Below are 26,519 nucleotides of genomic sequence, written 5' to 3' on the forward strand. Positions count from 1 at the left end.
GTCTGGTTTGGCCAGTTTGGCCCAATCTTGGGCCAAATTCTTTAAAATTAGTGTCAAAATTCTTATTTTAATTTTCTCTATCACATTAGACTATAAAATTTTATTTTCTAATTTTCTAGAATAAATATTAATTTATGAGTTAATTATTTATTAATTAATCGGGTTTTACATCCTACTCCCCTAACAGAAATTTTTGCCCTTGAAAATATCCTTCGCCACACGAGTTTATGAGAGTAGCCCTCCTTCTTAACTCGATGTATGGTGATCCTAAGGTCTTCCTACTCTATGCGCTTTTGCTGCCGCACTCTGATTCGTTTATTTCTAGGAACCTTGATCATTCTTCCAATGCCAACCAAAAGCCCCACTGAACTCTGCGTACTCCAACGAAAATATCTTACTCGGAATTATTTGGTTTGGTTCTAAGCTAAATACTAAGCTCGACATTTCAGCGTTAGATTTTTCCTGCCTATCTTAGGCTATGAATAATCATGGTATTCCAGAATGTTACGTTGCTCTTTAAATTCGGTCATTGCAATTACTTTAACCTTGTGGTTGTGACCGATCTGCATCATGAGTCCTTCCACGTGGACTAGGACAGTCCCTAACCAAATGCCCTGGTAATCCACACCGGTAACACAGACCGTGCCTGTTTTTATACTGCCTATCTGGATGGTAGTTCCCAGTCCTCTTGAATTCTTAACTCCTTGGTGTCAAGTTCTGATGGTGGTCTCTTTGGCGGGACTCCCGATTTTCATTCTCTGCCACAACTGTCTTTCTCACAGATTCTTCAGCTATTCGGCTCTTATTCACAAGTTTAGAAAAAAACTCTAATCTCCATCGACCCAACAGAGCTCAGAATATCACTCTGAAGTCCTCCCTCGTACTTAATACATTTTCAGTCAGCAAAGTCCTCCGGAGCACCTTGACAGATTCTGGGAAATCGGCATAGTTCTTCAAATTTGTTTGTATACTCAGCAACAGATATCTGACCCTACTTTAACAGCAGCAGCTCAAGCTCCTTTGCATTCCTGACAGAATTGGGAAAATATTTTCGGTAGAACTTAGTTCGGAACACCTCCCAAGATATCACTGCGCCATCTGGTTGTAGAACTCGTCATGTTCCCTGTCACCAGTATTGAACTTCACTCTGTAACTGGTAGGTTGCGAACTCTACCACTGTTGATCGGGAACCTGTTGAGCTTACAAGGCCCACTCCATTGCTTGGAGCCAGTTATCTGCCTCTGTAGGGTCTAAGGTCCCTCTGAAGGTTGGAGGGTGCACTTTCAGAAAAGCAGCAAGTGTCATCGGCCCTTCATTCCCATTGTTACCATTTCCATAGTTCACTTGATTTCCTAATGCCTCAGCTGGCGCCTGCATAGCCGCAGCCATGTTTCCCTGGGCAGCCATAAAGTCCGCAGGGTAATTCCCTGCCGTTCCAGGGTTCGCATCACCTATTCTACCTCTACCTCGCCCGCGACCACGTCCACAAGTCGACATCTGGTTCTTGTTCACACCAAACAAGTGATATCAAGGTGATCAGTCTCAATATCACAAGTCCAGTGCTTTAAAGTTCCAAATGCATGCTCATGAACATTCATACCACATATATTAGTTAGATATCCTAATTTAGTATGTACAGACACCCAGAGTATGTCCAGAAGCATATTCAGTCTGTCCCTCAGGTTCTACAGGAACGAACTGCTCTGATACCATAATGTAACACCCTACCACACAAAGCTTTACACCTAGGATGTAAAACAGAGGTGGTGAGGTGCTACGACTTCTAAAAATAAAATCTTATATATATAACATAGTTGAAGAAGATTTATTCTAGGAGCCTTTGAAGAAAAGTTTAAAATCGAAACGATAAAACAAAAAGCACCATGAGCGCGCACACACACACACACACACACATATATAAGAGAACCCAAAATAAGCCTAAAATACAGAGTTACATAATCTGTTTCTCCAAAACAGCCTCTAAGAGGAAGTTAATACATTAAATACACAAGCAGTGGAGATAAAAGTATACATATATACATATATCCAAAATAAAACCCCAAAGACAAGGATCTCTACTATCAAAAGCCTCTAGCATGCCTCAGCGAGGTGCCGCCTGACCTGCATCTGAAAACCAAAAATATTCATATGAAATGAGAATCGGGGGTTCTCAGCATGTAAAGGTGCCACGTACATAAGATATAAGGTCCTATGAATGCCAGAGGCAATCCTAGAACGCTGACACCAAGATATAAAACTTAAAGAACAAAAACAGAAACCATGAATCAGGGTGGTTCTCTAAGGCTTTCTAAACTTAATCAATTCCTTAAATCTAACTAAAACTTAATTAGAACCCTAAATCTCTCTGCCTTTCCTCCGTTTTCCATCTCCGGTGAAGTTACAAAGATAAACAAGTAGACAATGGCAAACACAGGTAGAATACAAGTAATATAGATAGCAAATACAACAAATAGCATATTATAATCACTTAGGCAATCCCAATTAATGCATAATCAAACAAAGCACACTTATGCATATGATGAATGTCTATCCTACTGGCCATGAGCTTATGTGTCGGTTACTTTGCCAAAACCCGACACATCTGATAGCTAACCCAGACATTTGTCTCTAGGTTGCGCATCCCCAAGAGTAACTTTAATGAAGGAGAGTGCCTTTCCACCTTCTCTTGGAGGTTTCACGAAGGAGAGTGCCTTTCCACATTGAAGGAGTGTGTATTTCTACCTTATAACCAGAGAAAAACCTGTAGGGGAAACGATACGAAGGAGAGTGCCTTTCCCCCTTCCCCACATCCCATCACGACAAGAGAGGAAATTCTCCGTCCTCAACTTGCCATCCGAATATGTTTTCAAGTTAACACGCAAGCGGGTTCGCACCCAAACATTGCCATCTCGACCATTCCGGCCATACTCAGTCATTGCCAGTCTCAACATTCACCCCTCAATTCAGTCACACCTTCGCACTTTTCATTCTTAATTCATCATTTCTCAAGCATACTTCATCCCCAAGTTATCATCTCTTTTCTAGTTTCATCTTATTACTAGGCTTACTACCATGATCTAGGGTTAAAAGAATGAAAATAGAGGTTTAGAGGTTGAAATTTGAACTTTAAAACACAAAAATTCATTTTTGCTAAAACAGGATCCATGCGTGCGTACTCTCGCATACGCGAGCTTTTAGAAATTGGGTTCTGCGTATACAAGATTACAAAACAGTGAGCATAGCTCGCGTCGTGCGTGCAGGTCGCGTACGCGACACTCCCTTCTCTTCAAAAGCTGTAAGTCATTAAAAATTAGTTTTAAACACCTAACTTCCAACATTCATAACTTCCTCTAAAAAATCTTATTCCCATAAAATTTATACCATTTTAAATCACTTGAAAGTATCTTTAGTTTGAAAGAGATTTCATTTAAATCCAGAATCTGAGGCTTAGGTTATATTTGCCGAAATTTGTTAAAAATCTATTTTTACCAAAAACATTCAAAACCTCTATTTTCCAATATTTCATTTTCAAACCAAGGTTTCTCAACCCAAAACAACACCAGGATCCATCCAAAGCATTTTCATACCCTTCTCACCCCTCTCTCAACATATCAATATCCACTTCTAGCAAGTTCAATCCAATAATTCATAATCATACATTTATTCATCATACACCAATATATCATTATCATTTCTTATAATCATTATCAAATCTCATCAACAACCAATAATTCACCACATTCTCATCATAAGCTCAAGATACACAACAAGAATTACTAAATCACAACAAGTTCACACAATCCAATTTATCCTACGATCACGTAGCCTAAGTTTTCATGTTATATTATACGTTATCTACGAGAAACCAAAATCATACAAAATTCAACATAATTACACATTGAATTTCGAAATTGGGAAGAAAAAAATTGAGGAAAAAAACGTGACTTTCTTACCTAATTATGTTCTGGGCTTTGTAGAGCTCTTCACAGCAAACGCGTGACCGCAAACGGTACAGCGATCGGAGCTCCGGATCAAAAATTATAAGGATTTAAAGATTAAGTGAGGATTAGGTTTGGTGTTCTTGTTTCTTCCTCCCCAAACTGTTTCAAGCATGTTTCATGTGTGAATGGTAGAGAAATGAGCTGTAGCTGATGGGTATAGGTTGCTTGGGTTGGGCCTTGGGCCCAATACGGGTCTGGTTTGGCCGGTTTGGCCCAATCTTAGGCCAAATTCTTTAAAATTAGCGTCAAAATTCTTATTTTAATTTTCTCTATCACATTAAACTATAAAATTTTATTTTCTAATTTTCTAGAATAAATATTAATTTATGAGTTAATTATTTATTAATTAACCGGGTTTTAAATCCTACTCCCCTAACAGAAATTTTTGCCCTTGAAAATATCCTTCGCCACGCGAGTTTATGAGAGTAGCCCTCCTTCTTAACTCGATGTATGGTGATCCTAAGGTCTTCCTACTCTATACGCTTTTGCTGCCGCACTCTGATTCGTTTATTTCTAGGAACCTTGATCATTCTTCCAATGCCAACCAAAAGCCCCACTGAACTCTGCGTACTCCAACGGAAATATCTTACCCGGAATTATTTGGTTTGGTTCTAAGCTAAATACTAAGCTCGACATTTCAGTGTTAGATTTTTCCTGCCTATCTTAGGCTATGAATAATCATGGTATTCCAGAATGTTACATTGCTCTTTAAATTCGGTCATTGCAATTAATTTAACCTTGTGGTTGTGACCGATCTGCATCATGAGTCCTTCCACGTGGACTAGGACAGTCCCTAACCAAATGCCCTGGTAATCCACACCGGTAACACAGACCGTGCCTGTTTTTATACTGCCTATCTGGATGGTAGTTCCCAGTCCTCTTGAATTCTTGACTCCTTGGTGTCAAGTTCTGATGGTGGTCTCTTTGGCGGGACTCCCGATTTTCATTCTCTGCCACAACTGTCTTTCTCACAGATTCTTTAGCTATTCGGCTCTTATTCACAAGTTTAGAAAAAAACTCTAATCTCCATCGACCCAACAGAGCTCAGAATATCACTCTGAAGTCCTCCCTCGTACTTAATACATTTTCAGTCAGCAAAGTCCTCCGGAGCACCTTGACAGATTCCGGGAAATCGGCATAGTTCTTCAAATTTGTTTGTATACTCAGCAACAGATATCTGACCCTACTTTAATAGCAGCAGCTCAAGCTCCTTTGCATTCCTGACAGAATTGGGAAAATATTTTCGGTAGAACTTAGTTCGGAACACCTCCCAAGATATCACTGCGCCGTCTGGTTATAGAACTCATCATGTTCCCTGCCACCAGTATTGAACTTCACTCTGTAACTGGTAGGTTGCGAACTCTACCACTGTTGATCGGGAATCTGTTGAGCTTACAAGGCCCGCTCCATTGCTTGGAGCCAGTTATCTGCCTCTGTAGGGTCTAAGGTCCCTCTGAAGGTTGGAGGGTGCACTTTCAGAAAAGCAGCAAGTGTCATCGGCCCTTCATTCCCATTGTTACCATTTCCATAGTTCACTTGATTTCCTAATGCCTCAGCTGGCGCCTGCATAGCCGCAGCCATGTTTTCCTGGGCAGCCATAAAGTCCGCAGGGTAATTTCCTGCCGTTCCAGGGTTCGCATCACCTATTCTACCTCTACCTCGCCCGTGACCACGTCCACGAGTCGACATCTGGTTCTTGTTCACACCAAACAAGTGATATCAAGGTGATCAGTCTCAATATCACAAGTCCAGTGCTTTAAAGTTCCAAATGCATGCTCATGAACATTCATACCACATATATTAGTTAGATATCCTAATTTAGTATGTACAGACACCCAGAGTATGCCCAGAAGCATATTCAGCCTGTCCCTCAGGTTCTACAGGAACGAACTGCTCTAATACCATAATGTAACACCCTACCACACAAAGCTTTACACCTAGGATGTAAAACAGAGGTGGTGAGGTGCTACGACTTCTAAAAATAAAATCTTATATATATAACACCTAAAATACAGAGTTACATAATCTGTTTCTCCAAAATAGCCTCTAAGAGGAAGTTAATACATCAAATACACAAGCAGTGGAGATAAAAGTATACATATATACATATATCCAAAATAAAACCCCAAAGACAAGGATCTCCGCTATCAAAAACCTCCAGCATGCCTCAGCGAGGTGCTGCCTGACCTGCATCTGAAAACCAAAAATATTCATATGAAATGAGAATCGGGGGTTCTCAGCATGTAAAGGTGCCATGTACATAAGATATAAGGTCCTAGGAATGCCAGAGGCAATCCTAGAACGCCGACACCAAGATTATAAAACTTAAAGAACAAAAACAGAAACCATGAATCAGGGTGGTTCTCTAAGGCTTTCTAAACTTAATCAATTCCTTAAATCTAACTAAAACTTAATTAAAACCCTAAATCTCTCTGCCTTTCCTCCGTTCTCCATCTCCGGTGAAGTTACAAAGATAAACAAGTAGACAATGGCAAACACAGGTAGAATACAAGTAATATAGATAGCAAATACAACAAATAGCATATTATAATCACTTAGGCAATCCCAATTAATGCATAATCAAACAAAGCAAACTTATGCATATGATGAATGTCTATCCTACTGGCCGTGAGCTTATGTGTCGGTTACTTTGCCAGAACCTGACACATTTGATAGCTAACTCAGACATTTGTCTCTAGGTTACGCATCCTCAAGAGGAACTTTAATGAAGGAGAGTGCCTTTCCACCTTTTCTTGGAAGTTTCACGAAGGAGAGTATCTTTCCACATCGAAGGAGTGTGTCTTTCTACCTTACAACCAGAGAAAAACTTGTGGGGGAAACGATATAAAGGAGAGTGCCTTTCCACCTTCTCCACATTCCAATCACGACAAGAGAGAAAATCCTCCGTCCTCAACTTGCTATCCGAATACATTTTCAAGTTAACGCGCAAGCGGGTTCGCACCCAAACATTGCCATCTCGACCATTCTGGCCATACCCAGTCATTGCCAGTCTCAACATTCACCCTTCAATTCAGTCACACCTTCGCACTTTTCATTCTTAATTCGTCATTTTTCAAACTTACTTCATCCCCAAGTTATAATCCCCGTCCAAGCTTCATCTTATTACTAGGCTTACTACCATGATCTAAGGTTAAAAGAATGAAAATAGAGGTTTAGAGGTTGAAATTTAAAATTTAAAACACAAAAATTTATTTTTGCTAAAACAGGGTCCACACGTGCGTAATCTCACATACGCGAGCTTTTAGAAATTAGGTTCCGCGTATGCGAGATTACAAAACAGTGAGCATAGCTCGCGTCGTGCGTGCAGATCACGTACGCGACACTTCCTTTTCTTCAAAAGCTGTTAAGTCATTAAAAATCAGTTTTATACACCTAACTTCCGACATTTATAATTTCCTCTACAAAAATCTGATTTCCACAAAATTTATACCATTTTAAATCACTTGAAAGTATCTTTAGTTTGAAATAGATTTCATTTAAATTCAGAATCTGAGGCTCAAGTTATAGTCTGCCAAAGTTCGTTAAAAATCTATTTTTCCCAAAAATATTCAAAACCTCTATTTTCCAATATTTCATTTTCAAACCAAGGTTTCTCAACCCAAAACAACACCAGGATCCATCCAAAGCATTTTCATACCCTTCTCACCCCTCTCTCAACATATCAATATCCACTTCTATCAAGTTTAATCCAATAATTCATAATCATACATTTATTCATCATACACCAATATATCATTATCATTTCTTATAATCATTATCAAACCTCATCAACAACCAATAATTTACCACATTCTCATCATAAGCTCAAGATACACAACAAGAATTACTAAATCACAACAAGTTCACACAATCTAACTTATCCTACGGTCACCTAGCCTAAGTTTTTACGTTACATTATACGTTATCTACGAGAAACCAAAATCATACAAAGTTCAACATAATTACACATTGAATTTCGAAATTTGGAAGAAAAAATTGAGGAAGAAAACGTGACTTTATTATCTAATTATATTCTGGACTTTGTAGAGCTCGTCACAGCAAACGCGTGATCACAAACAGTGTGACGATCGGAACTCCGGATCAAAAGTTATAAGAGTTTAAAGATCAAGTGAGAGTTAGGTTTGGTGTTCTTGTTTCTTCCTCCCCAAAACTGTTTCCAGCATGTTTCAGGTGTGAATGGAAGAGAAATGAGCTAAAGCTCATGGGTATAGGTGGCTTGGGTTGGGCCTTGGGCCCAATACGGACTCGATTTGTTCGGTTCGGTCCATTTGGCCCAATCTTAAGTCATATTCTTTAAAATAAGTGTTAAAATTATTATTTTAATTTTCTCTATCACATTAAACTATAAAATTCTATTTTCTAATTTTCTAGAATAAATATTAATTTAGGAGTTAATTAGTTATTAATTAATCGAGTTTTACAGTAGTAGCTACTGAGAGAAAGGAACTCATACTTTTGAAATTAATCCTTCTCAAATAAATTAGTTGTAAGCTTTTCAAAGATATTGTTTTGTTCTTTTATTGTTATACCAATTCTTTTTTTTTTAGTTTTTCATCATTATTATTATGATGATGATAATCTTGACAATTACCTTTTAATGATTATTACAAATAGTCAATGTTGGTTCAGCTAACAGTTTAATTTATTTCATATATGATTGTTTATGATTAATCATATACACGTTTTTATTTGTGATTTTGATTTGTGTTGCTCAATTATTGTTGGATACTAAAAAAAGTATTTGTGATACACATATAGTAAATATTTGCTCAATTCTTGGTTCTGATTTTTTTTTTCTTTTCCTTTTTTCAAGAAGTTACTGCAGAATCTAAGTCATCACTATTATTTTTTTATTTTGCTATTTTCAGCTTTTTTTATTATTTTTCGATTCAGATTTTATTCTTATAAGTTTTTTATTCATTAGCTAAAATAGTTGAGATTGGTTAACACCCGAATTTACAAAGACATTTGAACTATGGATGTAAATGAGTTTGAGGAAGAACTGTTTGCAACAGCCAGCAAGTGATGCTAAGATATGATGATTGAATATATCTTCAATAATTAAGGGGTAATTGCATTGACTATATAGTAAGTTCCCAAATATTCAATACATAAATTACTTTCGACTATTCTTTATATCTGTTTTGTTTGCCTCCATCTCTGTTGTCTATGGAAAAAGTTTCATGTAAATTTAATCTTCTTCTTTTGTTTTCTGTTTTGATTGTTTATGAATTAAAATCATAACATTGATTTAATATTGGTTATTTTAGTAGGGTTTAAGCTATGATCAAGAAGCTTTACCTTCAGTTAGCAAGAAGAAACCACTAATTTCTTCCTTCAAATTGTTGAAGAACAATGGAACCTCCAATTTTGCTTCTACACCACAAATCAACAATAACTTATGTTTCTTCAAAGCGAGATAATAGTAACATTGCTGCTACCCCAACTAGCAGCAACAACAAGCAGGCTTAATTATTAAAAGTGAAATCAAATTATAATCTATATAATCTTTTTCTATGTAGCTTATAGAATTATGATCTTTATTATTTTTTCTAATCTTACTCCAATATTTAACCATTGTGTATTTTTTTAGCTATAGTATTATTTTACTCATGGCTCTCAGTTGTTCATCATTTGTCACTAATAAAGTCTAATTTTCCTAATTAATTACCATATAGAGGATTCGCAAATTTGTCTTACCAGATTATATGTATATGTTTTGATATTTGAATAAAAGTTATTAACTAAATATATTGATTTCTCATTGTGTATATGTATTCATTTATGAATTGTTAATGTCATCATTACATGGGTCATGCACTTTTTTTCCTTCCATATGCATGAGGCAACATGGTAATGAAAATAATGTGTGTATCTTAAAAAGGCACAATGAGCCAGTGTGTTATGTAACACTTATCAATATAGACTTTTTTAGTATAAATTCTAATTTTTTCCCTATCAAGTATAAAAATAGTACATTTAGTAAATGATGAAAGGCACATTGATGAATTTATGTTTTACAGCATCCATACAGCATCCATACCTGTAAAATTTTTTGGTGACACATGACATATTATTCAGATAGTTTTGCTAAGATTTTGATCGAGTTATTTTCATGAATGCAAATTTGGTTTAAGATAGAAGCATTCACATATTATTATGATGAAGCATTCTTTTACATATTATTATGATGAAGCATTTTTTATTTGATTCAGCTTTTGTTATGTGCATTATATGAGATGCAGGTAGTGCGATACAAGGTAGATTGTATACCATCAGTCACAAAGTCCGTGGAATCTGACTGAAGCAAGGGAAGGTTATTATTCATTTTAATCTTGCTATAAACAAAAATTTCCATTTCCATTATATTTACCGCTGGATTAATAGGTATTAATGTGTCTATTAATCCTCTTTTTATTTATTAAACTAGTGTATATTTCCATATCTTGTACGAGATAATACATAAAATTATATAAACAATTTTATTAAAAAATTTAATAAAATATATATAATAATTATTATTATAAATATTTTACAAAGTTATAATTAAAATCAAACTCTCAGGATTTTTAATATTAAAATATTAAAAATAATTAGTATTTGTCTTAATCAATTTGAGTTTGTTGAGTGATCATCTCACTCGTCCGCTTAAACAACTATTAGGAGTTAGAATCTCGCCTTGTGTATGTAGCAATCCATTGACTAGCGGTAAACCCTTAATAAATGGAGCATTAATATGTGGTTAAATTTGGCAAGAGTACCCGAATACCCGGTTGGAGAGGGTAATAACTTGACCCGAGTCGGGGCAGATTTTGTTGAGGACAGGACATGATCAGGTTTAGGGTGTATGATACGCGCTTCAAATGTTCGTGATATGAAGAGTTCAAGTGTTATTTAGAAGATATTAGATTACATTTTTAGAATGTTTTAATTTAATGTATTTTGATTTTGTTTATTTAATTACTAGAGTGGGCCTTATGTGTATGGGTTTTAGGGTTTTCTTTGTTTTAACCAACCTCGTTAGCTATTGTAGTCGTAGTATAAAATGATTTAGAGGTTTCAAAATTCCCTTTTTTGGTTTCGTGATAAAACCATGGCGTGGACAATTGAGGTTGAGGAGTCCCTCTCTTGTTGCATCGGAGAATTGAGTAGAAGGTTGAGAAGTCCCTTCGATTCAATTCCCAAACTACGGCGTTGACAAGTTAGGTTGAGGAGTCCCTTTCTTGTTGCATCAAGAAATTGGGTAGAAAGTAGAGTGATTCTCTTTATACTCAATTTCAATCTATCCTTTTTATTTTTATTTCAATTTCAATGTATCTTTTTTATTCAGTTTGAATCTTTATCTTTTTGTTTATCTTTTATTTCTTTATCATTTGGTATCAAAATTCAAGTATTAGATTAATTCTTATTAATCTATATATGTTCTTCTTTTATCATAAAAAAAAGAGAGTCTAGTGTCTGTCGCATATTTTTTTAAGTTCTTGTGTTCTTATTTTCTGTTTGTATGTATTTTTTTATTGTTTAAAAAAATAAAAAAAAAAGCATAAAGTGCAAAAAAAAAAAAAAGAAAAAGAAAAAAATACAAAAAAAAAGAAAAAAATAAAAAGAAAAAAAGTATCTTCTTTGTAATTATTGTACTTTTCATATATTGTTTTTTTCACCTACAAGATTCGAGGACGAATCTTTTTTGAAGAGGAGGAGAATGATACGCGCTTCAAATGTTCGTGATATGAAGAGTTCAAGTGTTATTTAGAAGATATTAGTTTACATTTTTAGAATGTTTTAATTTAAAGTATTTGGATTTTGTTTATTTAATTACTAGATTGGGCCTTATGTGTATGGACTTTAGGGTTTTCTTTATTTTAACCTAATAAGAGGTTATAAATACCTCCTTAGCTATTGTAGTCGTAGTATAGAATGATTTAGAGGTTCAAAACCCCTTTTTTGGTTTTGTGATGAAACCATGGTGTGGACAATTGAGGTTGAGGAGTCCATCTCTTGTTGCATCGGGGAATTGAGTAGAAGGTTGAGGAGTCCCTTCGATTCAATTCCCAAACTATGGCATTGACAAGTTAGGTTAAGGAGTCCCTTTCTTGTTGCGTCAAGAAAAATAAGGTAGAAAGTAGAGTGATTCTCTTTGTACTCAATTTCAATCTATCCTTTTTGTTTCTATTTCAAGTATAATTTATCTTTTTTTATTCAATTTCAATTCTTGTCTTGTTTATCCTATTGTTTCTTTATCAGTGTATCCACCCTGGATGTATACATATAAACACTTTTTAGGAATTAGGATTTGCCTCACATCATAGATTCAATGATTCAAAGCTTCAATCCATATCCTATAGCCATGCAAGAGAAACCCAGTCATCCTCACTCAAAGTCTTCTTTTTCTCGGCTTCTTCACAAAAAAACCTCATAGCTCCCGTCATCGTTGTTGCTGAGCCCATCGCCGCCTACTCTTTCACAGCTCTCATCTTCCTTCACAGCTCTGTCGCCATCACTGCTTATCCTGTTATCGTCGTTGTTGAGCCCGTCGTCACCTTTCTCCTATCGAATCCCTTTTCTCTAGGTAAATTCCCCCCTCTCTCTCTCCCCCTCTCATTGTAAGTCTATTAAATTCTTCTCTTCTTCTTCCACAGACTCATCACTTAGTCATTGTCGCTATGAGTCCGAGCATTGCCGTTGCAGTTTCAGCTGAGTCTGTCATCGAATAAAAGAAATTTTTTATTCAAGTTGGACCAGTTGAAAATAAGCACGCATGAGATCATTTTTGCATGTAATTTCTAAATTTTCTCATCCAAATTTGATCTATGTGGTTGAGTATTTTAGTATTGCGATCATCGTGGTTTCGTTGCAACACTAATGTGATAAAAGTTGCGGTAATTTCATAACTAATATATGAGATAGATTAGATTATTAAAGTAATCAGAGAAATAACATTCAAATGTGCACATAAAATTTATAAGCTCAGAAAAATATATATGTATAGCCCAAGTGAAAGATTGTTAGAAAATTATTATTTTTTAATATATTTATGGACAATATATATTAATTATAATCGTAAATTAAGTAATTTCACATTAAATGACATATATAACGGTGATCTCATTTATTGTCATAAATGTTGAATTAAATAACTCATTATTACTTTTAATTTGGATAAATGAGATTAAAACCATAGATACTATTTTATTTGAGTTTTAGGGTTTAATGAGTGTCATACTCAAATATAAATAATGACTTCAGAATTTTGGTCTTTAACACATCAAACTCGTCTCTGTAGCTCTTTTCTCATAGTGGAGTTGTGATTCAGCCCTATCAGAAATACAGAAAGTTTTGGTTAACGAAGATAAAAGAACCACAAAAAGTCAAATTCTCTGATCTCAATCATGCTCTCAAATGAAGGGACGCTTCCGTTCTCTCAGTTATATTTTTTAATGATTTAACATGAATAATGTTGAGGTTGAGAAATCCTAAAATAATGTTCATATAAAATAGAATTTTTATTCAATCAAATGATGATAAATAATTTTATTGAATTAAATTATATTAATATGATCATTGGATGATAAAGAATGCAAGAAAAATAAATAAATAATATTTTAAGAGTATAAAAATATTAAATTGTCATTTTAATTTACTTTTTTAATCAACGACAAAAAATATCTTGAATTAATTAAATTTTTACAAAAATTATATACCTAAAATTATTTCATTTTTTTTTAAATCTTTTGAACAGACAATGGTTCAATGAGAAGTTGACTATTAAGAATTGAATATAATATTTTTAAATTCATATTTTCAATAAAAAAATGTACTTAGTTCTATCCACCCTAAATAATTCTATATTCACTATTACTTATTTATCTAAATAATTCTAACATTGATAGAATATTATTTTTAGATGCAAAAAATTTAAAATGTATTTATTCTATTTCAAAAATCAATGTTCATATTTAACTTAGAATTTCAACAAATATGACAAAAAATATTAAATTTTTCAGTTAAAAAAGTAAAATATCTATAAATATATTTTTGTGCTTTAGCTTTAGATTTTTTTAAAAAAAATTGGCAAGTTAATGGAATCAAATCATATTTCTATAATATATATAAGAATGTATATTACACATAAATAAAAAATGTTAGGAGTAATAAGAACAAATACATAAATTAACGTAAAATTTAGAAAAATAAGAACCAATAAAATATTGAAAGAAAGAAATATAAATAGAAAGAGAAACAAATTATTAGACGGAAGAGAAATAATTTAATAAGTTTTATGTGTATATAAAAGATGAATAAAAAGATTACTGAGCAAAGCAAATATCACAATAATTATATTACTAATTTAAAAAAGGGTTAAATATGGTTTTAGTCCCAAAAGTTTTACGCCAGAATCGAAACCGTTCCTCTTCTAATTTTCGATTTAGAATCGTCCTTAACGTTTTTTTTTCGTATTAAAATCGTCATTTTAATAAAGAATAAAAATGAATGGGATATAATAAAGAATACTTTTAGTAGTATAAATAATTAAATTAAATTATCATATACAATTTTTACTTTTTATCTTATTATAATTTAAGTTAACATTAATGGTAAAAAACTAACTTTAAATAGCCCCAATTTATATTTTACAACATAATTAAAGCATCATTCATATTTTTTTAATTTTGTGATTAATCAACATTTTTTAAATTTTTTGGTTATGCCTTCTGTATTTTATGATTGATAAATTTTCTCTACAAAACACAAGTTTGTGGTGAATTATTACAATCATAATTAATTAAAAAATCAAGAAAAAATTATAAAAAAATCAAATAAAAGATAAAAAATAGAGTAAAAATTTATTTTGAAACTAAAAATTTGTCAATTGTGCTAGAAATTCTAAAAATTTGTATCTTATTATATAATCAATTTTGTTATTCACTTCAACTTTCCTTTGTATCTAAAAAAGTATATAATATCATATTTATTTTAAAAAAGATGAAACTCTTCATATACACGATATAATGTATAATTTAAGAACAATAAGATAAAAATATCTATAATTTTATAATATTATTTGAAATTAACAAAAGTTTATGAAAATCCTCCTCAAGAATATCTAAAAATTTATAATAATATCTAGAATTATTATAAAAGTATGAAAAGTACGGTGATTTCATCATAAGAAAATCAACGTATCATTCTCAAGAAGGATACTATGCCTCTAATACCATTTTAGAAAGGAGAGAGGAAGCAATAAGAAAAATGTTTGTGAGTATTCAAGTTGTGTAGAATGATACAATATAGAAGTGTATTTATAGGTGATAAGAGAATCGAAATAATAAAGACGTAATATCCTATAATAAATATTCAAATATGTTAAATAATGCTAATTAATTTAATTGATCCTAATTATATTCTAACAATTATATTCAATTAATTGATATACATAATATTAAATTATGTGATACTTAAATATCTAATCAAATTAATTAATTGATATAATTAAACCATCGTAATGAATTGTATTTAATGAATTAAAAAAAATAAATTAGAAAACACTCTTAGAAGTATGTCACGGTAACTTTATCATTAAGTATAAAAACTCAATTTTTATATAATAAAATAGATAGATGTGTGTAATAGTAACAACAGTTAGATTAATGAAGATGATAATTATTTTACATTTTAATTGAAAGATCTTGGATCTAAGTTTTAGAAATAGTAAAAAATCCCGTCTAATTCCCATTATATATATTCGTTCTTTTAGAACCGTAATAATTTATTTGCAAACATTCTTCGCCTAATTCATATGTTTCAATCCTTGCTTTTTCTAGTTCTTCTTCAGATAAATCCTGAAGATTAAGAACAGGTCAATCATAATTAGTAAGCATTATATATTAGAAGATAAAATATTTATCCCTGCCTAGAGATGCTTACCTGGGGTCTCCCTATTACTGAAGGGATTAAATCGTTGTCTGTAATTACAAGTCCATTAATCCCTGCATTGTTAACCTACAAAATGCAACACTTGCAAGTCATCGTCAAAATGAGAACCTTGAGAAGTAATCCAATATAATTAGTATATTAATTAAGGGAATGACCTAAGTTTACCAATATACAGTTGAATATTCCTTTTTTTCCCCCAAGTTACACCACAATAAAGAGCTATCAAATTTATTTCCCCATTTTACCCAAAACAATAACATTATTCGTATGCCAAACACTCTTAATTAATATTGTATTTGGATTATGTTTTAATTTAGGTTTATTTATTCTGTTAGTCTTTTTTTGTTAAATTTACAATTAAGTTTTTCTGTTAGTCAAAAATATTAAAATTAATAAAATAATTTTTCAAAAAATATATGCTATATTCTTAATTTTAAAATTTTTAATTTGTAGAGAAATATTCAGTTAATTTTAATATTTTTTATAATAAAAAGAATCTGATTATAAAATTAAAAATAATGTATGAATCCAATTGACAAAAAAAATGTAGAGACCTAATTAAAAATTTGACAAAATTATAAAACTAACGTAATTCAACTTTTAATTAAAAAAAACGCGTGTTGGTTATTAAGAAAATACTGATGATATTTACTATAAGTGGTGAAAGGTAGGGTAGCGAAATTGTTACCAGAATATCAAGTTTGCCAAATTTGGATTTGATGAAATGTGCAAGAGAAGCAACACTTGCAGGATCAGCAACATCAAGCTGGTGAAAGAACACAAAATCAGAGAGATCTTTGAGGGTTTCCAAAGCATGAAGGCCTCTCTTCTCATCTCTTGAAGTCAACACAACCTTCACTCCATTTGAAGCCAATTGCCTTACTATTTCTATTCCAATTCCTTTATTTGCTCCAGTCACAACTGCATACCTGCTTATCAACTCAAATCACAATCTACCTTTCAGTATTTTTTTTTATTCTTAGAATTTTATAAAAAATAAAAACTGAAAAAAAAATAAAAATAAGTATTTATTTAATTTGTAAAAATATTTTATATTCTCATTTAATTTCTTGATTATAGAAATATATTAGTATTTTTGTCCATAAACTATCACAGGTGTATTTTCACTAAATTAATTGTAATAGAATATAATGAAAAATATAAAATACTTAATTGCAATATAAAAAACAACACATAGTTGTAATAACAAAAAAAAGGGTGTTATTCTATGTTTGAGAAATTTTTTTAAATATAATATTTGTTGTTATTCAAGTTCATCAGTCAATATAGGTGTTTGTAGGTATAAATAAAATACTTATAACTAATTTTTTATTTTTGTAATTTTTTCTTGAGTTCTCACCAATAGCAATAATTTTTTTTTTTTTAAGTTTTTATCAGTCATAATCAGTTATCACTTTCTTTTTTTTCTTTTAAATTTTTCATATTCATTTCATCAACTTAGAATCATTAGACATAGTACTTTCTATATTTATCTTTGTCTTAATTTAATTTTTTTACAATAGTCTTTAATAGAATCTATTCTTTTTTTTCCTAATAATAATTGTACAATAAATTGCAATATCAAATACTAAAAGAAAATATAATAAAATGCAAAATAATTCATCAAACCTGTAATATGCAAAAAAATAATACCAAAAAAAACAAAATAGATTTATAATACAAAACAATTCATCAAACATGTAATATGCAAGAAAAAAAAATAATTCACTGCAATAAGAAGCTAAACCTAGCAAGTTTAAAGGGAAAAAAAAAAGCGAAAAGCATTGTAATCTAATTGTAATTAGGAGATACTACCTAGCAATTTTTTGTTGCAAAATAGTTAAAGGATAATGGATAATGGATAAAATAAGAAACATAAAGCAATCATATATACCTATACCTTTATATATATAAACTATGTTATTGAAAGTTTGAAGAAGGTGGTGTACTTCACCTTTGTGGAGCTTCTTCCATCTTCAGTTTGAAACTGAACAAGGCTTATATTATTAGCTTAACTTCTCTTTAGAATGAATGAAAAAATGATATTTTAATATTGAGCCATTTTTCAATGATAATTTCTCATAAAGCTAGCTGAGTTTATTTTTTTTAGTGTGTGTATATATAGACTTTGGAGATTAATCTCGTCCATCTTATAAAACTTTAAATAATATAAAATATATAGCAGATATTTATAAACAGACGGGCCACATTCTATGGCTCATTTTTTTCCAAATGGAAAAAAAGGCATGGTGTAACACCATGAAATAAACGTTTGGTAAAAGAAGAATGTTAGGAACCAAAAGGGTATTAGTAAAAATTCAGCTAAATATCTTTGGGTGAATTCAAAATCTCTACGAGTTAATATATATGGATGTTTCTTCTGCTAAGTATCAGAATATTTCTTTTTCATACTAAATGGATGTTCTTTTATATATTTTTCGAAATTTTTTGTATCATAAATGTGAATGTCTCTATTTCTTTAAGAATTTCATATTTTTTTTTAAATTTTATAGATATTTAATTATTTTTGCTAAAATATAATTGGATATTTCTTTTGTTAAGTATTAGGATGTTTTTTTTTTCATATTAAATGAATGTTTTTTTTTTATATTTCTGTAATTATTCAAGAACTCATTTTGGCTAAAATCAAGTGTGTAGTTTGCAGTCTCTATAATCATCAAAACAGCACCTAATATCCCAAAACGCAGAGAGCAAACGAAGTAACATAAATATCCACTAAACTATAGGAGAACGAAATGCGCATTCCCCATCGTCATCAAGAAGATCTGAAGAATATCACTCCAGGACGCATTCTTTTGCTATAACACATGCAATGTTTCTTCAACTTGCGTTTGACATCATACTAACATTTCTATGCTTCTCGGAATCTACACAAATCACAATCTCACCGAAGTGTGATTTCATGTGTGGAGAATTTGAGATCCCTTACCCGTTTGGAATGAATGAGCCCGCGTGCTATGCGAGTAAGTGGTTTGAAATAGAATGTTTGAACACATCCATGAACAACGTTCCCACTCTCATCCCTTACCTGAAAGCCACAGACTTGGAAGTGAGATCCATCGATGTGTTGCGCAGCACGGTTACGGTGGGGAGGCGGAGAGGGTCTGACGGTGAGAGAGAGGTCTGTGTGTGTGTAATTGTTGGAGGTAGGTAGGTTAATGTGAGAGAGAAGAGGAAGATTTTTATAGGTTTTAATTAGGTTTACCTAATCAATTTTAAATTTTTTAAAATTTGAATTTAAAAAATTTAAAATTAATTAATTATTAATATAAATTAATGTGGTTTTGTTTAGTTTTTGGCTGGTAACCTCTTAGTTCCATATACTTTTACTTGGTAAAAATATTCACTGCTATGGTGTCAGATATAAATTGTAACCTGCGTTTTGAGTTTGTAAAATTTTTTTTGTTTTTGAAATTCACTAAAAGCTAGCTGCGTTTTGAGTTTTTTTTTTATTTTGTTTATAGCCAAATGTAGATTGCATTTTTGGGAAGACTTTTTTAAATTTTTTTTCGAAGCCCACAAATATAGGTTGTGTTTTGAGGGAGTCAGAAAGCCTTTTTTGAAGGCAACAAAATGCAAGTTGTGTTTTAGGAGTGGCAGAAGGCTTTTCTTGAATGGCTCAAAATGCAGGTTGCGTTTTGCATTGATAACAATATTTTAATCGAGAGCCTTGCCTATAAATACGTTTCACAGCTTCATCCTTCCGCACCTCTCCTCTTACTCTTTCTTGTATATAGTTTAGAGTTGTGAGTTTTTTTGACAATTAGTTGTGCCAAAAAAGTCGGGTTAGGTGAGGTTGTGGTTATGGAAGGTATTGTAAATTTGCGAGTGTATTATAACGGTAAGATTATACGAAACACACACGAAGAAGTGACTTTTGTTTGTGAATGTCCGTTATCGTTTGCTATTTCATGCACCATGAGTTTTGTAGAGTTGCAAAATGGTCTTTGTGATAACATACAAAGTCACATTTCGAAAAGGGTGAGCAATATTTTATACAGAAATTATGTACCAATATTTGGTGGGTTGATACAGTTTCAAATAATGTCCATCACTGACACGCAAGTATGCAACATATGTTCTGTATTTATCAACAAACTCGTTTTCACATGTCGATGATAGAGCTGTACGTTGAGTTTGAATAGCGTACGGGGATGGATGCGGTTGGCGAGGATGTCAACGTTGATGAACTCGGGGATACAGATTGGGAAAAAGATAACAACGACAGTGAAGAGGAGTTTGAAGCTAACTATAAAGTCGATGACGAAAACAATGACAGAGACTTGGCAGGCAATCTGGCGGTACAAAATGAGGCGGATGCGATTGTAAGTCAGCACCCCTTGGCATTCCGTCTTTTATGCGGACTCTGGATCTCGAAACTATGCATGCCCCAGAATTTCCTGAGTATGCGAATATCGGTATGTTATCTTATGGTTATTAATTAAAGTTACCACTATCATTAATTTTATTTGCATTATACTAATAGTGGTTCATTCGTCGTAGGTGAAGGCAATGTTGCAGCAGAAGATGGAGAGTTTAGTGTCAGAATGGAATTTGGTTCCAGAGAGTTGGTGATATCTACAATCAAAAGTTACACTATCTCTAGAGGAGTTGATTACACTGTGTATGAGTTTGAGCCGCAGACATTCTATGCGAAATGCAAGGATTATGGTGCAGGGTGTGTTTGGCTTATCCGAGCTAGTTTGATTCGAAAGAAGGGTTGTTGGAAGATTAGGAGATATAATGGTAAACACACGTGCACCATGGGGACGATTTCACAAGATCATGCCAAGTTGGACTCAGACACAATTGCAGATGCCATTAAGCCGTTGATTGAAGCAGATCCGTCGATAAATGTGAAGTCTATTATTGCAGAAATTTAGTCCAGGTTCAACTACACTGTAAGTTACCGCAAGGCTTGGTTGGCAAAGCAAAAAGCTGTCGCAAAGATTTTTGGTGATTGGGAAGTTTCTTACCAGACTCTGCCAGTATGGTTGAAAGCAATGACTGTGAAGATGCTAAGGTCTCGTGTTTAAATAAAAACACTCCCCGTTTACCGTGAGAGTGAGGAGGTTCAAGGTGTAAGAGTTCTCCATCGCATTTTTTGGAGCTTCTATCCGTGTATTGTTGCATTCAGACACTGCAAGCCACTGGTGCAGGTTGATGGCACACACCTATACAAAAAAATATAAAGGTACACTTCTAGCTGCGGTAGCACAAGATGATAACCAAAGCATTGTGCCCATTGCATTTGCGATAGTCGAGGGTGAGACAGCAGACGCGTGGGAGTTTTTTCTAACCAATTTGCAGAGATATGTTGTTACCATTGATGGCATGGGTATTATTTCTGACTGCCATAACTCCATCGACGTTGTAATAGCTCACACTAACAGTGCATGGTCACCACCAAGAGCGTGACACATGTACTGCATCAGGCACATCGGGTCCAACTTCTTAAGGAGGTTCAAGGCTCCGTATTTGCATAAACTCATGGTTAACACAGGTATGTCATTTTGCTGTTATGGTCCTATTCATAGTAAGTTTGCGGTATCTGCTTATGATTAAATGATTTGTTCAACAGGCTATTCTGGGATGGAACATGAGTACAACAAAAACTACCAGAGGCTAAAAGAGCGGGGTGAGGCATATACTCAATGGTGCGATGACATCGGTGTTCAGAGATGAGTGTTGGCATTTGACGGGGGTCATCATTGGGGACATATGACGAAAAACTTGGTAGAATGCATAAACTCTGTCCTGAAGGGTGCACGCAACCTTCCTGTGACTGCCATTGTTAGGCCTACTTTCTATCAACTGAACGAATTTTTTACTCGGAAAAGCACCGAGGCTCATGAGCGTGTCTGCAACAGATTCACGTATTTAGAATTTGCCACGAAGAAAGTTGAAGAAAGCTTTTGACGTGCGGGAAACATTGTGGTCAATCGATTCGACCGGCGCAATGAGATGTTTGAGGTTCGCGAAATGCAAGATGGTTCCATTTACACTGTTAACCTTACGCAACGACACTGCGCATGTGGCCATTTCCAGGTCGAGCGACTCCCATGTCGCCACGTTCTTGCATGTTGCACTAACCAGCGTCTTAATTGGCAAGTATATGTGCATGACGTTTCCAAGATGTCTGAAATTTGCAAGGTGTATAGAGGCGAGTTTGTCCAATGGGTGACCCATCTACGTGGGATAGATATGAAGGAGCGAAGGTGACCGCCAACTGGACATTGAGGCACGTGACAAAAGGAAGACCGAAGTCAACCCGCTACTTGAATGAGATGGATTCGCGGGATATGCGTGGTCCTCGCCGATGTACTATATGTGGACGGGAGGGACATAGCCGCAGCCGATGTCCTCAGCGCGCAGGTCCAAGCTCCGCTGGAGGTCATTAGTGGTTAAACTAGTATGTAAGATTTTTATGTTATTGCGCAGTTTATTTATGTATGCGTTAAACACTAAATAATAATTAAATATTTAGATTTAAAGTGCAACAGGATAATCTCAAATAGAGTTATACGAGAACAAAACTAAATACAGAATAAGAATACGAGAACAAACAGAATCATCTAAATATACAATATGAGATACAATACTGAATACAAGATATATCAATGAAAAAAAAGCTAAACTCAACAAGTACAAGATCAACTACAACATATTACTTCCTCGGCGCCTTTTTTGAATACAAGGATGGGGTGTATTTGTCCGGTGGCGCAGTCTATATCCGTAAATTATACGAATGACCTTGAGACACACCGGCATCCAAACCACTGCCAACATCAGGACCACCGACATTTGGCATGCTCGTGTAACACCCAAATTAGCCTAAGCTCTACCTCGCGTCGTAAAGCAAAGGTTAATCAGAGATTACGACAATTCTAAGCTCATACATATAATATATATAGAAAGAATTATTATAATCGAGAAGCCTGATGAAGGTTATAACTCAAAACAGGATTTCAAAAGCGTAAAACGTACTAGCGAAGCTACTAACTTAAAGCACAAGAAACAGAGGTGATATAACAAAAGATAAGTATATAATATCATAAAAAACTAGCCACGGCTCGCGGAGTTTAAGCCGGCTAGCTATATACAGACTAAAAGAGAATTAGACAGTAAAAACAGCTTATACAAATTTTGTTCTCTCAAATGAAAGCCTCAAAGTGAGAGACATATACAAAATAACCCAAAATGACTCAAAAGAAGTATCCGCATCCTCCGCTTTTGTCACCAACCAGACAACTCACCGAGGTATGAGAACCGGAGGTTCTCAATGTGGTAACAGTGCCCAGTGATGTAGGATATAAGACCTCGGGATGTCAAAGGCAATCCTAAGCTCCATATCCATCACAAGATTCAATCTTAAGGCATACTATAACAGATAAGCATAATTATATAAACCTTAGCATAAATAAACAGGGTATTCTATCTTAAGGGATTTCTATTCTAATCAAACACTGCTGTCCCACAGCCTTCACCAACCGATCCTCCATGCGATCCCATCGCCACCGCCTTCCGAACCTCCTCAATCCCAGTAGAAAACACAGATAAAATACAATACAAGTAAAACACAAGTATTGAAATGTAAGGCAATTAATTCAAATAGCAATTAGGCATGTTATACAATTAGGAAAACCATTACAAATAGTCAAAGCATACAAATAGGTAGAAAGTGCACATGATGAATGCCTGCCCTATTGGTTGTGATATCACATTGTCGGTTCAACTTCCAACCCGACACATCTCCATGGAGATGTCACCTTTCGGAATCATTATTGGGAACCCCCGAGATATAGTGCTCGGATCACTGTCCAGGGCTTTGTGCCTGCACACTCTGATGATCCGAAGGGATGCGAGCGGGATACTCTTGCCACCGACCTCGCATCTAAGCGCAAGTGGGACAAACCACCTCTTTTACGCCGCCACCGCTACCTCGACAGGCGGAATCCAACTACACACCCCTGCCGGCGCATAGCGTCTCATAATCTCAATATAAAACAGTAGCTCAGTGGTTTTTTAGAAAACATTTTTCATGATATCAGTCATTCCTCATCACCCTTTCGAGTCCTCGACTCATCTCAACTACTGCCAATTCACACTTCCATTTCGAACTTAACAGTTCCTCATTTCTCATTTCATACATCAACCATTCATCACATACCATCAAACCATCCCCAGTACACTCGAAACCTAGGCCTCCATCTTCTAAGTTTTTCCAAAAATAATATCATTTAAAGCCATTAAATTCTTTTCCATGTTTTAAATATTCAAAACTAAGCCCAAGAGTCCTAAAATGGTATTATAGAAGCTTACAACCTTGTTGGAAAGGTAGAATAGTTGAAAACAAAAGAAAGTTTGAGAAACAGGGGCGTGTGCGGCCGCACAGGGGTGTGCGCGCGCACGCTCTGGAGAGTTTTAAAACGTGTGCGTACGCACAGGAGTGTGCATACGCACAGGTGTCAAAATTTACAAAGTATGTTCACTCGCACAGGGCGTGCTAGCGCCCCCAACAGACGACCCTTCCCGACTTGTGCGTGCGCACAGGGCTGTGCGTACGCACAGGTCGCAATTCTTCATTGGTGTGTGCGCATACAAGTTGTGCTAACGCTGCAAGCAGAACGCATTTCCCTGCCTGTGCGTCCGCACATATCAAGATTTTCGCAGGGTTGTGCGTCCGCACAAGGATGTGCGTGCGCATATATCAGAAATCCTAAAATTTTGCAACTTTGCAAAATTTCAGATTTTTAACACCAACTTTGAATGATCATAACTTCCTCTACAAAATTCCAAATTTCACAAACTTTATATTGATTTAAAGGGTTTTCAAAGATCTTTAATTCTAGATAAGTTTCATCAGATTTTGAAAACCGAGGCAAAAGTTATGATCAGACAAAGTTCACCAAAAACCAACGTTTATCCAATTTCACAATTCCCACCATTTCTTACCATACACATTCCAAACCATACCAAACCATTCCAAACTCCCTTTTTCATCACAATTTACCTTTTGTATCATATCACACCAATCATACCACAATTTCCTTCACATTTTATTATTCCCAACCTCAATTATCACATATACAACATATCCACCAATCATCATTATCTCACTACCAATTCTCATCATCAACTCAACCATGATTCCTATTCATAATTAACAATACTCATTCATCTAAATCCATTATATTTCAAATTCATCATTTAATCACAACAACACATCTATTCATTATACCTCATCAACACAAACAATCATCAACAACATACAATTTCCAAACCTATCCTATGGGTCACTATCCTAAGTGTCTATGAATATTATATACTCCATAGAGGAAACCGAAACCATACCTTGGTCAATTCCCTATATGCACCGAACCCAAAACGAGCACAAACAAGCTCTCAACTCCAAACCAAGCTTTCAATTCCACTTCAACAAGCATCCAATATGTTCTAATAGCTCCCAAACTCACAATAATCAAACTATATATGCATAAACCATCACAAATCAACCTAGGATTCCATTTAAACATAAAATCACAAGGGTTTAATGTCTCTTACCTTTTCCAACAGATTTGATAGCCAAAATTCACCTAAACATCCAAAATCATAAAAACTCATTTAACCCAAAGCCCTAAAAACCCGAAATTTTGGAGAGAAGAACTGAGAGGATTTCGTGGTTATCTTACTACTTTCTTGGGTGGGTTTTGTAGAGCTCTTCACAAGGAACGCGTAGCCGTAAACGGTGCGGCGATCGGAGCTCTGTAGCTCAACTGTGTGAGTGTGTTTGGGTTCATTAATGAACCCTTATATATGTTGGGCTTGGGCCCAACTTGGGCCCGGTCGAACCTGTTAGCGTTTTTTACCCGTTTAGCCCAACTTCGGGCCAAACCTTTAAAATTAACGCTCGATTTTCGACTTCTAATATTTTTCTAAGGTTTTCGACTGTTTTCACTTTTCCTCGCACAGTACCGGGCAGACTTGAACCGGTTCAACCGGTTCAACTGCCGGTTCACGGTTTTTCATAGTTTTTCGCAGAAAATACATTTTCTGACTCCGAAAGACCTACTGAGTCCAAAAATCATATCTAAATCCCCAAATTATCATCCTAACTTTCTGGACTTTAATTTGGGTATTTAAATAATTTTATTCGTGAAAATTTTGGTTTTTACATTCTCCCCTCCTTAAAAAGATTTTTGCCCTCGAAAATCCAATCCACGCGATGTACTAGATATATATTCTCCACGAAGCATCCTACTTTCAACGTTACCAACCTAACTAGTTGCCAAAGCATCTCATTCTCTAATTCCCAAGTATGCTTTTCAATTCCTGCTCACCTCCAAGCAACTTTGACCAACGAGACTTCTTTTCCTCGCAACTTCTTCATACTAGTGTCATCGATCCTCACCGGAGTTACTTGGAAAGTTAAGTTTTCCCTTAACTCAACCGACTCAGGCTCCAACATATGAGCTGCATTCGACGTGTACTTACAAAGCTGTAACACGTGGAATACGTCATGCAGGTTAGATAGATGAGGTG

At 34.3% G+C, this 26,519-nt stretch overlaps 2 protein-coding genes and 1 long non-coding RNA gene across 3 annotated transcripts in view; 2 read left to right on the forward strand and 1 right to left on the reverse strand.

Moving 5' to 3' along the window:
- The window catches only part of LOC107624827, a 30,221-nt gene extending 19,865 nt beyond the window's left edge, over window positions 1-10,356 (forward strand). Inside the window, exon 15 of the mRNA XM_016327294.2 lies at window positions 10,268-10,356. Coding sequence (XP_016182780.1) covers window positions 10,268-10,327 — 60 coding nt within the window. The 3' untranslated portion in view covers window positions 10,328-10,356. The remainder of the gene's footprint in view (window positions 1-10,267) is intronic.
- Window positions 1-18,096, reverse strand: part of LOC107624830 ((+)-neomenthol dehydrogenase) — a gene marked incomplete in the record, with an annotated part of 28,911 nt that extends 10,815 nt beyond the window's left edge. The window contains 4 exon segments of the mRNA XM_016327297.2: window positions 15,766-15,862; window positions 15,948-16,022; window positions 16,645-16,885; window positions 17,911-18,096. Coding sequence (XP_016182783.1) covers window positions 15,766-15,862; window positions 15,948-16,022; window positions 16,645-16,885; window positions 17,911-17,930 — 433 coding nt within the window.
- On the forward strand, window positions 8,660-9,517 carry LOC110268688. Its single transcript, XR_002357051.1, has 3 exons — window positions 8,660-8,779; window positions 8,956-9,110; window positions 9,293-9,517. It is a non-coding gene; the product is annotated as an uncharacterized LOC110268688 (long non-coding RNA).

This window comes from Arachis ipaensis, chromosome B02 (assembly GCF_000816755.2).
Source record: "Arachis ipaensis cultivar K30076 chromosome B02, Araip1.1, whole genome shotgun sequence".
In the NCBI taxonomy this organism is placed as follows: Eukaryota; Viridiplantae; Streptophyta; class Magnoliopsida; order Fabales; family Fabaceae; genus Arachis; species Arachis ipaensis.